The 15,209-nt window shown below is 43.8% G+C and overlaps 1 protein-coding gene across 2 annotated transcripts in view; it reads right to left on the bottom strand.

The window, feature by feature from the left end:
• The window catches only part of CPEB4 (cytoplasmic polyadenylation element binding protein 4), a 714,680-nt gene that overhangs the window by 137,728 nt on the left and 561,743 nt on the right, over positions 1 to 15,209 (bottom strand). For both annotated transcript variants that reach the window (XM_069652419.1, XM_069652420.1), the window contains one exon: positions 8,358 to 8,472. In XM_069652419.1, the coding sequence (XP_069508520.1) occupies positions 8,358 to 8,472 (115 nt within the window). The remainder of the gene's footprint in view (positions 1 to 8,357; positions 8,473 to 15,209) is intronic.

Raw genomic sequence — 15,209 nt, 5'->3', positions numbered from 1 at the left:
GGCTGGTAGACTGTGGGCATTCTGAAATTTGTTCACCATCTGAAGAATGTCTTGAGCCCTCACCTCAGGTGGCGAGCTCCTTCCCCAAGTATGTATCTAGCACACCTCCGATGTACTGGAGCTTTTGGGAAGGTGTCATATGGGATTTCTTGTAATTGAGGGAGAAGCCCAATTTGTCAAGAGAGTAGCAGGTGACGTTGAGATGGTGCAGGACTTGTTCGGGAGAACGTGCCCCGATCAGCCATTCGTCCAGGTAACGGTAAACTTGAAGCCCCTCTCCCGAGACTTGCTGCCACTACTGCCAACATTTTAGTGAAAACCCTCAGGTGGAGGTTAGCTCGAATGGCAGAACTTGAAATTGATCATGAGAACTGCAGGCATTTGTTGTGCTGGAGATGAATTGGCACATGAAAATAAGCATCCTGAAGGTCCAATCACACCAACAAATCCTGGAGTTGGAGAGCCGGAAGGATCTGAGAAAGTGTGACCATCTTGATCTTGTCCTTCCTGAGGTACCTGTTCAAGTATCTCAAGTCCAAGATGGGCCTCAGTCCTCCGTCCTTCTTGGGTATCAAAAAAATATGGGGAGTACCTTCCCTTGTTCCTGTCCGCTACAGGTACTGGTTCTATAGCACCTTTCTCTAGCAGGGTTATAATTCCGTGCACAAGGAGCGGATCCGGACGGCTCAAAGAGCAGTTCCCCAGTGGATTGTTCAAAAGGTCTTTTTATAAAAGGAAGGAAGTAACCGTGGGCTAAGGTTTCTAGAGCCCAAGTATCCAAAGTAACGTCTCGCCATTCTTCCAGATACTGAGACAGAATGCCCCCCCCCCCCCCATTGGTGAACTGTGACTCAAGACCTCAGAGTGGCGTTGTGGCGGCTGCTGCAGCAGCCAATGGTAAGGAGGCTGCTGCTTGAGCTGGCTTTGCACCTCTACCTCGTCCATCACGAGGAAATATTTTCTGGCCTCCGACTGCCGATTCCTCTCGCCCTTCCAACTGAGGAGTAGTAACGAAAACATCTACTGCTCCAAGGTTGCCCACTAGGACGAAAAAGGGTTGCCTAATAGCGGCGGCTAAAGGTCGGCAACTTCAAGGCTCTCGTCAGCCTTGTTGCAAAAAGAGGGGAGACCCATCAAAAAGGCATGTTGAGAAGCCTAGATTGCACATCAGGCGCAAAATCCAACTGTCTCAACCACGCAAAGTTGCACATAACGGTGCTGTTAGTCATGGATCTGCTGATGCTATCCACAGAATCCAATACTGATTGAAGGGATTCGCACATTGCCATTTTGCCATCCTTAATAGCAGCTAAGAAGCCGTCCCTTTCATCCCCTTCGGGAATGTGCTCTGCCGCCATGGAAATACAATCCCATAGAGTACACAAAAACTTTGTGAGGGCACAGTGGAGTTGGCAGATTTTAGTGCCATGCTCCCTACAGAAAATACTTTCCTCGCCCATCCATCTATGCATTTGTCGTCCACATCAGGAGGGATGTAGGGTACACTGCTTGTTCCACCAGACACTCAGGAGTGTGGTGTTTTAACAGGTAGTCTGGGTCACTAGTGGAAGGGCAGTATTGTTTTGTCAAGTTCTGAACTGCCGGATTGGATTCCGGAGTCTCCCAGTTCCTAGCCACCTTTTTCTGCAATACCATACGAAAAGGCAAAATAGGATCAGATTGTGGACCCATCAGTGAGGTCGTCTTGCTCATAAGGTAATGTGGCCTACCCCAACCCATGTATTCAACCACTTTCGACATGAGCTGCCAGTGTGATGCGTCTGCATGTTCCCCAGGCTCTGGTTTTCTAAACTCAAGTTCGGGTGAGGTATCTACCCGACTGCTGTTTGCAATTTGTCATAAAGGTCCTTCATTCCCAACTACTCAGAGTTAAAACTCTGGTACATTGGGTGTACCGTATTCCATCCTCAGAATGCTCCTCTTCGTCGAAAATTGAGGTAAGAGATTTAAAGAAATCCTTTTTGAGAAGTGGAGCATATATCTTGTCTGGTTTGGAAGTAATCACTTTCTTTATCGGTGTGGATTTAGGAGAGGCGCTCAGCATTAACGGCAAAGCTGGTGAGTATGGCGATGCTGGGGTTGAAGGTTTCGGCGTCAAGGGCCTAGTGGGTGTCGAAGGCACTGCCGAAGGTGACGACGACCTCGACTTCCTTGGATGGGACATAGGATAGAGGCCTCGAAGCCCCTCGACGTGGATCAGGCCTTTTTCCCTGGCTTGAGGGCGCACAGGATTTCGGATGAGACCTTTCCTTTCCGGCTTCCTTAATAGGCTGGGAAGGACCATGGCTTTGTTTTTCAAAAACATTTTTAACATTTCAGCCCTGAAGGCTTCCCATTCAGCCGGGGTGGATTTTTTAGTAGGGCAAGCAACCCTTTCGGGGGAAACGTCAGACGACGAAGGCGACCTTCGGTGCCTTCTCTTCAAAAGACGAGATCTGTGAGCAACTCCTCGACCTAGATTGCTGGGCCTTCTTCCGAGGAGAGTCGAAGGTTTAGCGGGTCGGGTAGGTGATTTTTTTTTGTTGTAATCATTTTATTTGTTTCATAACAAACAGTGCACCTTAACATGGTGCATAAACTCCTCAATCCCCAACACCCCGCTTTTTCTTCCCCTCCCCCTCTTCAAAGTCACTATAAAAAGGCCAACACTAGTCCGCTTGGAGGATGGCCTGGCTCCTGTAGGACTCAGAAGGGACCAGACAGCCAGTCATTGCAGCAGGGGGACATTGGCAGGTGAGGCGGAGAGGGAAGGAGGAGGAGGAAAGTCTTGAGTGTCCGGAAACCTAAGGAGCTCCGGCTCAAGTCTGAGAGGGGCAGAGAGGCCATTCTAAAGGTAGTCGCCTGTTGAAGGAAAGATCTACACCCGCCTACCCACCCCACCCCGCCCCCCACTCTCTGCTTGGAGAATTGTTTGACCTGCAGAGAGTTGGAGCAAGGGACTCTAGCAGGGAGGTAATTCGGGAGAGAGAGTTGGATATAGCCTGGTCCCAGGCACCAGAAATTCTTGTGGATGATGCAGAGGGTCTTGAATTTGATCCTTACAGCCACCGGGAGCCAGTGGAGTGATTTTAGGGCTGAGAGATGCATTCCCTGGGCTTGAGGTCAAAGAAAAGTCTTGCAGTCCTATTCTGGATTAGTTGGAGGGCAGAAGGAGGAAAGAGGCAGGTTGAGGAAGAGGTTGTTGTAGTAATCCAGCCTGGAGAGAACTAGATCTCTGGAGACACTCACTTTCTGGGGGAAAGTGAGTAAGGGGATAATGCCTCTAAGGAGGTAGAGCTGAAAGTGGACCTTATTGGCAAGGTCCGTGAGGTGAGAAGGAGAGAGGGGAGTCTAAGATGACACCTGGGTTTTTGTCTCACAAGAGGGTGAGGAGAGGGGGGGGCAAGGAGGGTGGCTAGAGATTAGGAAGGAAGGGGTAGGAGTTCCAATGAGAAGGATCTCAGTCTTACTGGCATTGGACAGATCATTAGCAGCGCACCATGCCAGAATAGCAGTCAGGCAATCAGGAATGAGATGAGGAGAGGAGGCAGAGGAGGACAACTTAAAAAGAAAGCTGTGCATCATCAGTAACACTCGAAATGAGGGGAGAAGGTGGAGATCAAGTGGGCAAGAGGGGCAAGGTAAATGTTGAAAAGCCACGACAAGAGGATAGAACACTGTGGAATGCCACAGGTAGAGAGTGAGGGAGAGGATGTCATCAATGTTAGGCACATTTGAATTCAGTATGAATTCTTTGGGATCGTTCAGCTTTCCCCTCAAGCCAACATACCTCTCATTCACAAGAGTATGGTCTTTGAAGAAATAATTGTACACCAGTGGCAATCCCAGACAACCACCCCACATGCTGAGTGGCAGAAAAAGAATAATTGGCTTTGCTACTTAGTTTTTAGCTTAATATGCTCATTCACCAGATGGGTCTGAGAGCACTGCAACCTTAACTCGTTCCCTGCACCAACTCTAGATCTCTTAAATCACCCAATTGACACCACTCATTTTCCAAGATAGTAGGTTAATCTTATGAGACATCAATGTCAAAAGTAAATCCTAACCACAGACATGCCCATGATCAGTAGAATTGGTACAAGTCACTTAAAATTACCAAACAAACTTTCCACACCTCCACTATACATCTAGCCCAACACAAGACACAACAATGACCACCCATCAACTCTGTTAGGCAATGTTACAGCTTTGTCCAAAAAATACTTTACTGGAATATACCATCTATTAAGAGGAGGGCTGACTGCAACAGACCTCATACACAATCCTAGTGACTGCAACAATACCTATACGAACAACGATGGGCGAGCCACCAACAGCAGTCAGCATAACTTGCAACAGTCCTACACCACCTATACAAACGCAAGTTTGTGGTTACTTAATGTTCAAAAAGGCCAAGTGGTTATAAAGCCTGGATTACAGAAGGTCTTTAAAAAGGAGAATGCATTGCATACCTTTCAAAGACTACAAGCCCATCTGCAATTACTTCCACTAGCATATCACTTCCTTCCCACTTTTCATCTTTACCTCCATCCCACCATGCAATTCCCCAACAGCAACCATTCCCATTGCCCGATGACAGTCTGTATATATCCTAAAGCAGACTAAGTCAGGATCTCAAAAAAATGTACTGCTTGCTACCAACATCAGTTTCCAAGCAGGCCAGGGGGTAGCCTATTGTATCTTGTGCTGATATAGCATTTTCTTCACACCCTCAAATGTCCAACAATCTGAGTTACCACAGTGTAATTGGGAGTAAAAGGGGAGTCTGGCATCATTATTCTTGATTTCACCAAGATCCCAAGCAGAAGAGAGCATCTGGATTTTATCTGGATATCTCAAAAGCTTCATAAGAACAGCTTGTTGTAGAACAATGGGTATAGGCCGCTGTGCCTGGGTTCTCTGTGTTCCATAGACTATTAATCTTAACCAACTACTTCTGGGAAAAGTGCGGGTCTTAAGCCTTCTAAAAATTCCTCCAAGCAACCTATATTAATCAGCCAAGCCCAAACGACGCTTATTATTTAGCCAGGAATCATATCCCAAATCAGCTGGATTCAGAGGCAATTTGTCATTAGGATTATGAAGCGCTGAGACATTCTGGGTGTTGGTGTCAGGTTTGCTCTCAATTTCTGTAATAATTCGTTCAGCGTCACATGTGCATCTGCGTAGTTTGTCCATATCTAGCTTGATAAGCAGAATGTTTTGCACGAGTGCGACCATTTAGTATTGTTACCTTCAAAAAGAACTTGAAGTTGCAGTTATCGTTTTCTGAAGCTTTTGCAGTAAGAAGACAAGATTAGTTAGAATTCTCCTTGAATTCTCCATGCTGGCTGGTGATGAAGTGCCACTCTGCTTAAAACAGATAGTGGTATGTGATGAATTTGGTGGAGTCATCACCGATTCCCTGGATGTGGTCTCCTCTCAAATGGCCAGGGGACAGCAGCCACTGCCTGATCCTGACCCTGGGGGGCTACAATATGAGGGAGAATTCCAAGGGAGGAGATAGTTATCCGGGGGAAGGTGGTGACTCCATCAAATGAGTCAAGATATTCCCCCTTTCCCATGAGGAAGACCCTACAATACCAAAATCCTTAATGACTTGGTGTCACCTAACGGTTCCAATGTATAGCAAAAATCTGAAAACCTTTCCTCTAAATCACTCTAAACTATCCCCAGTCTATGACTCAAACACTCACAACTCAAACATAATATCTGGTTTTGATGTGGCCTGATGTGAGATTTCAGAACAACCACTTTCAAGGAATCCAGTAACATCTATGGACTTCAACGCCCATAAATCCTCAGGTACTGAGACTAGGAGGAGAAGCCTGAAGCCTAACGTGCAGGCTAGTTGTTTTAATGGACCGAAAGTGAGAGGTACGTTTAAAAAAGGCAGAGGCAGTGCAGACTAGGGCTGTTCAGTAGAGGACAAGGGACCCTGTGCTTGGACTCCTGACCGTGAGCAGTCTGGATCGGTGTGGCGATGCCGAGGAGGAGGCGCGGAAGAAGGAAACCATGGATGGGATGGAGGCTGTGCAGAAACTCCAGGGAATACAACCGGCCAAGCGAACAGTGCTCTCTGGTCCAGGGAAGTCAGCAGTTGATCGCAAAGCAACGTAGGACGCGGAAAGTGCAGCTGCACACTCCCAGCAGTGATGGGGCAGCAACGTGGAAAAGAGAGCCAGGTTGGAGACGCAAAGATGACCCAGTGAGCCTGCCTAGAGCACCGCGGACCCTGGGACCTTCCAACACGCACGCCAGCGAATGCTTGAACTATATGAAGGTGCAAATGACAAAGGCACAAAACTTGTGCAACGCCAGTCCATGCAAAATACAAGTTAAAATCCCAATAAGAAGAATGATTGAAAGCAAACAAGAAAGTGCAGCCACAGACACCAAGCAAGTTCAGAGGCAAGAGATGTCAATTTGGGGGATGCTGAAGCAATTGTTACCATAGGTCAACATACCGAACACCTCAAGGTATACGCTTCTGTGGTACAGTGAAACAAATAAGCGCTGTCAGGGAAGTAAACTAGGCAGTTGACATCGGGGGAAGATACCTGGCAGGGGAGTATACCAGGGGATCTGAGAACCCCATGAAAGAAGTCCTGGCAGGCAAGTACACCAGGCACTTGAAGTTGTATACAGATTTTGGCACAGTGGGTAGGATACTGGGAATAGTTTGAAACTAAAAAAAAGACTTATGGAATTTATTGTCTGAAGCTAAAGAAAGACTGTCATTGAATTTAGTGTTTGCATACAAACTTTGTAAGTCCAGTACAAATACCTAAATGGAATCTTGAATAAAAAGACACTTGACACAAAGGAGCTGGTGGATAAAGAGACACTTGGCATCCTACCTAGAAATCCAGGGAAAGAGAACCAACCTCTGGATCCAAGGATCTTTCCTTGGAACCATTTTTGTTGTAGTTCTCTTTATATTTTTGGTTGTGAACACTCATTTGCTAATATTAAGTCAACAACATTTCCTCACACCCTTTTGTTGTTTTATTTCTACTGTGAGGGTCAGTTTAGAATGTTTTGGACACAAGGGGGTGGGGGGCTTATTTCAAGTTACTGAATACCTGGCACAGACAGATCTTTTAGTTTTGGTTTTCTGGGTAGGGAGATTCCTCTTAAGAATAGGGCTAGAGAGGCATTTTCTAAACCATTTCCGTTTCATAAAAATGTCTGTCTGATAATAACTCAACTTTGTGTCAGCCACTCATTTCTGACTCCTCACAGGTAGTTTCGTTTTGCAAGGTTTCCTACATTGCCCTTTCAGCTGCACACATCGTATTCTGGCAACAATACTTTGTTGTCCTTATTGTAAATGACCATTTCACAAGTTAATATTTCATTATGTCACTACTGCTGTAAACTGCACCTTTCCAAGTACTTGATGTGGCAGAAGAATTTCAATATGGATGCCGAAATTGTTACACCTCAGTCTATATGTACAGTCGAGCAATGAAGCATACCAAGTCACCACCACTGATCCCAGATCACAAAAAAAAATGCAGCTTAGCAGGCATACTCCAGAGTAATACAGCAAATGAAGTATATATATATGTGCTCAATAACAGGGCCACCCTGCCAGCTCCTGGGCAAGAACGCAGGGACCTCCCTCCGCTGAAACCAAAAGCCTCTCTCAAGACTTGTATCCTGCATATTTAGGGCCCCACGCAGCATGACAGGGAATGGAACTGCAGCTCGGAAAGACAAATCCGCACTGGAGACAGATTCACACCACCTACTGTGACACTGTCTCTGCAAGAAAACCAAGTTGCAGCACCCACACAGTCGTTACTCCACTTGCCAGAAAAAGACACCATCACATCGCCAATCCCAACACTCTCCAATGCGCACTGAAGGATACCAGAGTGCCAGCGACCCCTAAAATGCTGCAGGTTTACAATACGTTAACTGCTTTTTGGCCACATGCCTACTCAAAAAGATTATTCAAGAATTTAGGTATGCTGGAGCCGAGGGTCCGCATTGCTACTAGTCACCATCTTGGCCACATCCCCAAAGAAAGCAACTGTTTGGGATTCTGTGCACACATTTATTTTTTTGACAAAGATTTGAAGGCTGAATGTGTTTGTACTTAACCACACACCAGGGTCTAACCAAGGAGCAGTATTTTCTGTTTAATAATAAAACCATTCAATACAACAAATCTTTTTAAAGTGCTGAAAATGTACAGGTGTGCTCAATAAGGTTGTATATAATGCAATCTGTGGTATTTATGCATGTATTGTGTCAGGGTTCATTCAGGGCTACTGTAGGGGATAATAGGCATCTAACAGTTCAAGCAAAAGATTTTGTCATACCAGCACGCAGTGGTCGAGGTACACCGCCAACGAAAATAGTCTTCCGTGGGTCAAGTGGCTGAGAGCCATCCATCACAAAGTCGCTGTCACTTAGGTTCCAAGGGCGAATTTGAACCTATGGCGAAAGAAGGAATAGTTAGTTACTGCTGAATCCAGTTCTTCATCCTGGGCATCTTCACTGAATTCAAAAACATTGAACATTTCTGCAAATGTGTGGAATCCTGGCACATGTTTCAACATAAAGAGAAAAGCTTGCCTTAAATGTAAAATCATTAAATAATGTCCATACTAATTATGCTATTAATGCCCATCTGGCACGAAATCGTCTGTTTTAGAAAAATCCCCCTTTATAAAATAAGCAGCGTGCCTCGACTGAATTTCGTCGACACTTTCCACAGACAGATAACAAAAAAGAAATGACGAATAGGCAGCCTTCTCAACAAGAAAGAAAGGATACTGGTATGTGTTGGGTTGGCTACTGTGAAGTCTAAATAAATTGGAAAGGTTCACCTGGTCTCAACCCATATAGTCTTGATAATTTATCAAAATTTACATGCACAGAAGGTGTGCTGGAAACTTCCACAATAATGGAACAAAAAAAGGTTTTTTAGAAAAGAAACTTTTATATCACAACTTAGTGCATATAATAAAAACCAACTTGGAGGTACATATATAATTGAAGACATAAATACAAATCTTCCATTTGTGGAAATAAAGAATGACAATTTTAACACAAAGGGAAAAAAAGGAGAAGGATTAGTGCATCAAAAAGAAGACATACATAAAAATACATACGACAATTTTCCTATTAGCCAAACAACAGTTATTTATCACTAGAGTATTGGAATAGATCAAATAGCAAGGCAGCCTTAACATGGAGCTGTAAATGGAGCCACTGACTAGTCACAGAGCCAGCCCCCCTCATGCATCACAGATGCAATTGGAGTCAGTTCTTCTTAGGAGAGATTTAGGGTTATACAACCCCGTAAGTATACATTTCTTGCCTTAAGGCACTCAACGAAAGTCCTGATTGATAAGAGGAGATGAACGGTTGTTTATGAATTCAACTAAGATACCCAGCAGGAAGATCTGGATTTAGAAGAAACTATCCTTCATCCTGGGATCTTCAATGGCATTCGTAAACATTGAATAGTTTATCAAGGTCCCAAATTCCAGGAGGAGAGAGAGGGTCAGGAACTTCTCAAATATAAAGCAAGAAACTATGTTAAGGCAAATATTACATACCAGTAATCTACTTTCTGTGGCTTGCATCTGCTTATAATCACATGCTTTGCATAGGATGCCATCTAGTGGTTGGTGTGCAGCATTACATATGTTTTTTTAGAATTTGAAAAAAATAAAAAGGGGCTGCCAACTGGGGCATACCTGTGACCCTATCCTACGTGTGCGGGTACCAATGATCATTCATGCAAAACATCCTCAGATTGTTTTCTTATGTGAAAATGTTGCCTCCAATTTCTTTTTGTATATTCCCTTTGCTCCCATGTGGGGAGGATAGGTCTGCATGAGATTCTAAGGAGATAAAATCCACAGTAAAATAATTACTGTTAAGGAATATTTGCCTTCTGGGGCTTGCGAATATTCTTTTATTCACATGCTTTGCATAGATTAGCAAGCAGTACTCTGCAGGGGCGATAGGTGAGCTGAAGGAGTTTATGTAAATACATGTTTTAAAATTGCTTGACTTACTTGAGGGTCTACTCATGATCATGTGTCCACACAATGTTGTGTGAAAGTATGCACTGAACTCCATGTAGCTGCCTTGAAAATGGCCTCCAGTGGCACATTAGCAAGGAAAGCCAGTGTTGCTTCTGTACTTCCGGTTGAATGTCCTCTTGGGTAAACTGAAATGTTTTGTTCGCAATTGAGTAGCACATTTCAATACATATGATAATCCACCTTGCAATAGTTGCTTTACAGATTGTATCCCCTCTACCTAGTTCCATGGACAAGAAAAATATATATTTTTTTGTATTTCTTTTGTTCTGTCTCGATAGTACATTACAGCTGTCTTTCTCTCCTCTACTTTGTGAATTTTTGAAGAAAGGTGGTAATTAGATATATTGACATAGAGCTTTGATATAAGTGTTGTTGAAAACCTTACATGGGTTTTAATATCACCCTTTTGGTATATAGTTACAAATGGTTCAGATACTGGGAGCTTGTAACTCACTGATCGTGCTGATTGATGCGATCACAATCAGGAAAGCAACCTTGTAAGCAAATTCTTTAAGTGGTGCTTTATGCATGGATTCAAAGGGTAGAACCATAACAGTGAGAATACTGTGTTTAAATCCCACCGCGGTGGGGGGTGAGGCACTGGGGGATAAATACATTTGAGACCGTCTATGGCTTTAACTACTAGCACGCTTCACCATATTTTCTGTTATGATGTGGTATAAGCTGCTAATGCTGCTGAATGTACTTTGAATTATAAACTAGAGCAGAGTAACAGATACATTAGGTAAATTACCACATCAGTAGCTGATCTATAGGGTTGATCGTGTTTTTCTTACACCTCACAACAAATATTTTTCATTTGTTGAAATAGTGTATGGTGTTTTATATTGTTTTCCTTCCTTTCTAATTTCTATACACCGCGAAGGAAGATATAAATGACCAAATTATGATCTCAGCAGCCAGGCTGGGTGTGGCAACGGGTGTGTTATTTGACTGTTCTTTTGTATATGTAGGTCTTAGATTGGATGAAGCTTGATAGGTGGGTATAGAGACGTGTAGTAGGTGCGAGTACCATGACTGTCTTGCACCCATTGGTGCAATGAGTATCATTGTTAACACTCATGATGTAGTTTGTGAATTATCTTGCAGATTTGTGGTGTCAGGGGAAAATCGCATGCAAACATCCCTGACCAACTCACCCATAGCGTATTGCCTAGCAAGTCTGTTCCTTCGTTTGCACAAGTGCCAAATGTTTTGCGCAAGAATTTACAATTGTTGGTGTTCACTCTTGCTTGTTGCTGTACTACTTGGTGGTTGTGTTGCCCGTTTGTATGAGAATGCTTTTCCCCTTTAGTATCGTTTGGAAGGAAATTAATGGCATCTTTTTACTGCAAGGAGTTCTAACCAATTTAGGTGGTAGTGGTTTACTGTAGGGATCATTTTCATTGTGCAGTGAGGCGCTGACAATGTGCTCCCCAACCTTGCAGGGATGCTGCTGCTATTGAGATTAGTGGAGGTGGAGACGTGAAAGGCTTTCTGTGATCATATTGGCGGTTGACCACCAAAGAAGACTTTTCTTTACTGTTTGCGAGAGTACCACTAGGTCGTCCAACTGGCCTGTTTTTTGTGACCATTGTTCTGCAAGCCATTGCTGTATTGTGTGCATCCAGATCCGTGGATGGGATATTATGTAGATAAATGATAGTCATGCCTAGAACCCTCATTACCTTTCTGACAGTTTGATTGGACCTGCTTTGAATTATGGTATGAGTGTTTGTAAAGCATGCACTCTTTCCGGTGCTGGGTAGGCTTTTCAGTGTTTAAAATGATCCCCTAAGAAAACGTTCACCCTGCTTGGTATGATGCAAAGCAATGTCCAGTTTACTGAGAAACCCAGGCTGTGTAATAGATCTATAGTGTGTCATGTATGTACTACACATTCCTGTACATTTCCCCCCGTTATTAGCCAATCGTCTAGATAGAGATACACTGGAATTGCTTTGTGGTGTAGGTGTGCTTCGGCTACTGCAAGCATCTTGGTGAATACTTGAGGTGCCAAAGCAATCCCAAGCACAAAAGCAGCCCACCCGCCCCTTTAGCTTGGGTTTCATCAAAATAATATTTGGCTCTGAAGGAGGAGGGGGAATTCCATATAGTAGGGCAGGTCTTTCAGCCCTTCACAAAAACACCTTGATCAAAGGAACCTTGAAAGATTCCAGGGAAGGATTTTTCCTGTAAGCCACTATGGCAAAGAGATTAACTTTGACAGAGAAGAATTGCAACCCACATTTAGCCATAGAGAAACGTTATGGTAGTACTGTATTCCCTTGACAGCTGGTCGGATCTTCTCCTCGTTCAGACACCACAGTAAGAACTTTCTTCCCTTTGAAGGCATCTAATGCTTGTGTGGAAGAAATTATGTCTTCTCTTCAGAATTGCATACAGTCATCAGTGCGATTAAAGTTTCCATATTGCAGAAACGCACAGACCATACTGACAGGTTCAATGAGTGGATATTGTGGTGAAACACTCATCTTGGCTAGGAAATCTGGTCTGCAGGGCAGAGTCCACTGAATAGCATGTTGGACCTGTGCAAGGTGATCTGCTCTGATCAACCGGTTCCTAACCAGAAGCCAGATCTTCTGAGCTTCCACCTTGATAGGTCTCTGAACCTGTTCCTCCCCACATTGTCGTGGTGTTGTCTGCATGAATCAATATCAGAAGAGACATGGAGGATGGAAATGGAAGTCTATTTTCAATCCTGTGAATCTGGCCCAGGAAAGTCTTAATGCCAGGATTAAATGGTGCCCAGCTCCGTCACATTTCTGGATGCACTTAAGATCAGATTTGAAACCAGACAGCCTTATTTTAGAATATGAGTAATCCTGCTGGTTATCCCTTATGTGCTCTTGTCATTCTTTCTACTGACTCCCACAGAGCGTTTATATTTCAGCAGTAATTAAAGAACTGCCAATCCGGACTGTTGCAGCTAATGATGAGCACTTTCTATGTCAGACGAATCTATACTGCAGATTTTCTTTTATTTTGGGAGATCATATGGGAGGAAGTTGATGGCAATCTCTTCCTGGAGGTAGAGTCAATACAAGTATTTGTGGATATTTCCTTAGAATTAAAGGGTCAGACCCACATGCACCTCTTTTTGGGGGAGACATTTGGTGCAGTGAAGGTTTCCATGATTGTTTTTTAATAAACTAAGAATGGAGTGGAATCAAAAGTCTTTGTGGGTCCCTAGAGATCATGTCTCGGATGCAAGGTGCAGGCTGCACTGGCTTCACCTTGAAGTAGGACTACACTTTTGCTTACTATTTATGTCCCATAAATGTTTGACTGGCGTATGCTCTTTATACATGGGGGAATTGCTGATGTACAAATCATGTACAAGATCGCTGAGGTCCAATCATACTCACCAGCTGGTAATACCTACTCACAAGCTCACACAAGCAATGGAAGGAGCTTTTTTTCTTGCTGCTCCTAAGGCATGGAATGTTCTGCCCCCAGATATTAGAATAGTGACATTGATTAAGCAACTGAGAAAGAAACTGAAGAGCCTACTGTGTAGATAATCTTTGGCTGAATTTGCTATATGGATCTCCTCTGCCTCCTATTGGAATTGGACTTCCTCTTTTAGTGTCTTCGTCTGTACCGTCTTGTCCGTTTGCTTGTTATTTGTCTGCGCCCTTAAGCCTCTGGGTCACGTGGTGCTCAATCTAAACAGATTAAAGTAAAGTCAAATAAAATACAAGTCTCCTCTGTGAACGTCAGCATCGATATCTTAAGCTTTGTGGCAACTATTTTCTTAACCTCCAGAAATATGAGCACACCATCCGTGGGGGAAATCCTGGCCGGTGGTGGACACGGGTGATCAGTCGGACCACTCAGAGGAAGACTTATCCATAGGCTGAGATGCAGGACCCCTATAAGTAGAAAGCTCCCTACCTACAAGGAAAGGCATCCCTTGGAGGAGGCAAACCTCCAGGCTTATTCAGGGATGGCCCACTTTTCAGGAGACACCCAACCAAAATTATGAATTTGCTGGTGGAAGCAAAGTTGTTGTGGGCCTTTCACTGTATTCTCTTCACCCCCAGCTTTCAGTGCGTCAATGTTGCACCCGACCTGCTAAATGGTGAGTTGGTCAAAGTTGAAAAGGACTTGGACATCGAGCAGATTGCTGGCAAAGCCTCCATTGTCAAAACCCTCTGTCAACAGCAGTGGTTGTGTGTATGTCGATGCTGTTCTGAGATAACTCCCAAACACTGAGGTATCAGAGCTCAACCTAGATTTGTCACCTTATTTCATTCTTTCCAGGTTGATTCATAGGGTTTTCATTCCGCGTGTGATGCATATTGTCCTTTAGTTTCCGTTGGGACATCTGGCACAAAGGGCAGGACTCCACTGTATAGCTGGGTAAACAACCAATAGAGGGGGCATGTCATCCATGTCTGATTTTTTTCCCACCACAGGAAGCACATTCAACAATAACATGATGTGTTTTTTCATTCACAGCACTGTCAAACAAAAATGCCTTACATTACTGGGAAAGCACCCCAAAATGAAGGCTCAGACGATACCGAGTTAAAATTCTGCTAAAATTGATCAAAAACACTGCTTTTGGATAGAGAAGTGTTCTCGGATCCTCGTGTGGAACTCTGAAAAAAAGCACTGATTTCACTGCCACTGTGCTGCACAGTGGGAGCTGCACTACGACTATAAAAGGCAAAGTGGCTGTTACATGTTAAGGCTACCTCTTTGCCATGTATCATTTTCTCGCCGAGGATTGCCGAAAGGCTGTGGAGGCACACTGCTTGCTTTTATGTCGAGAAGTTGCTAAAAACAAAAATCTTTTGATGGCGGGTAGGTATTAATAGGATAATTAGCATACATTTTTTTTGTTTCTACATTAAAGGAGAGCTTCCCTCCTACGATGAAACATGTTCAGGGATCCTGTACTTGGGCAGAGCTATTTAATGTTTATGAATATCAATGAAGATGTCAGGATAAAGAACAATGGTAAACTTTTTTTTTACATGGTACATTTTAGACCGTCAATGTGACCTAATTAATTTGTGGAATTCCCATTTGGCGTTCCATACGGTTTGTATTGCTCAAACGCCAATGCACTAAATTAGTTTG

This window comes from Ambystoma mexicanum, chromosome 3p (genome assembly GCF_040938575.1).
Source record: "Ambystoma mexicanum isolate Mex_15411 chromosome 3p, UKY_AmexF1_1, whole genome shotgun sequence".
Taxonomy (NCBI): Eukaryota; Metazoa; Chordata; class Amphibia; order Caudata; family Ambystomatidae; genus Ambystoma; species Ambystoma mexicanum.
Note: the sequence above shows the minus strand (reverse complement) of the source record. Positions and strands in the feature narration are given on the sequence as shown.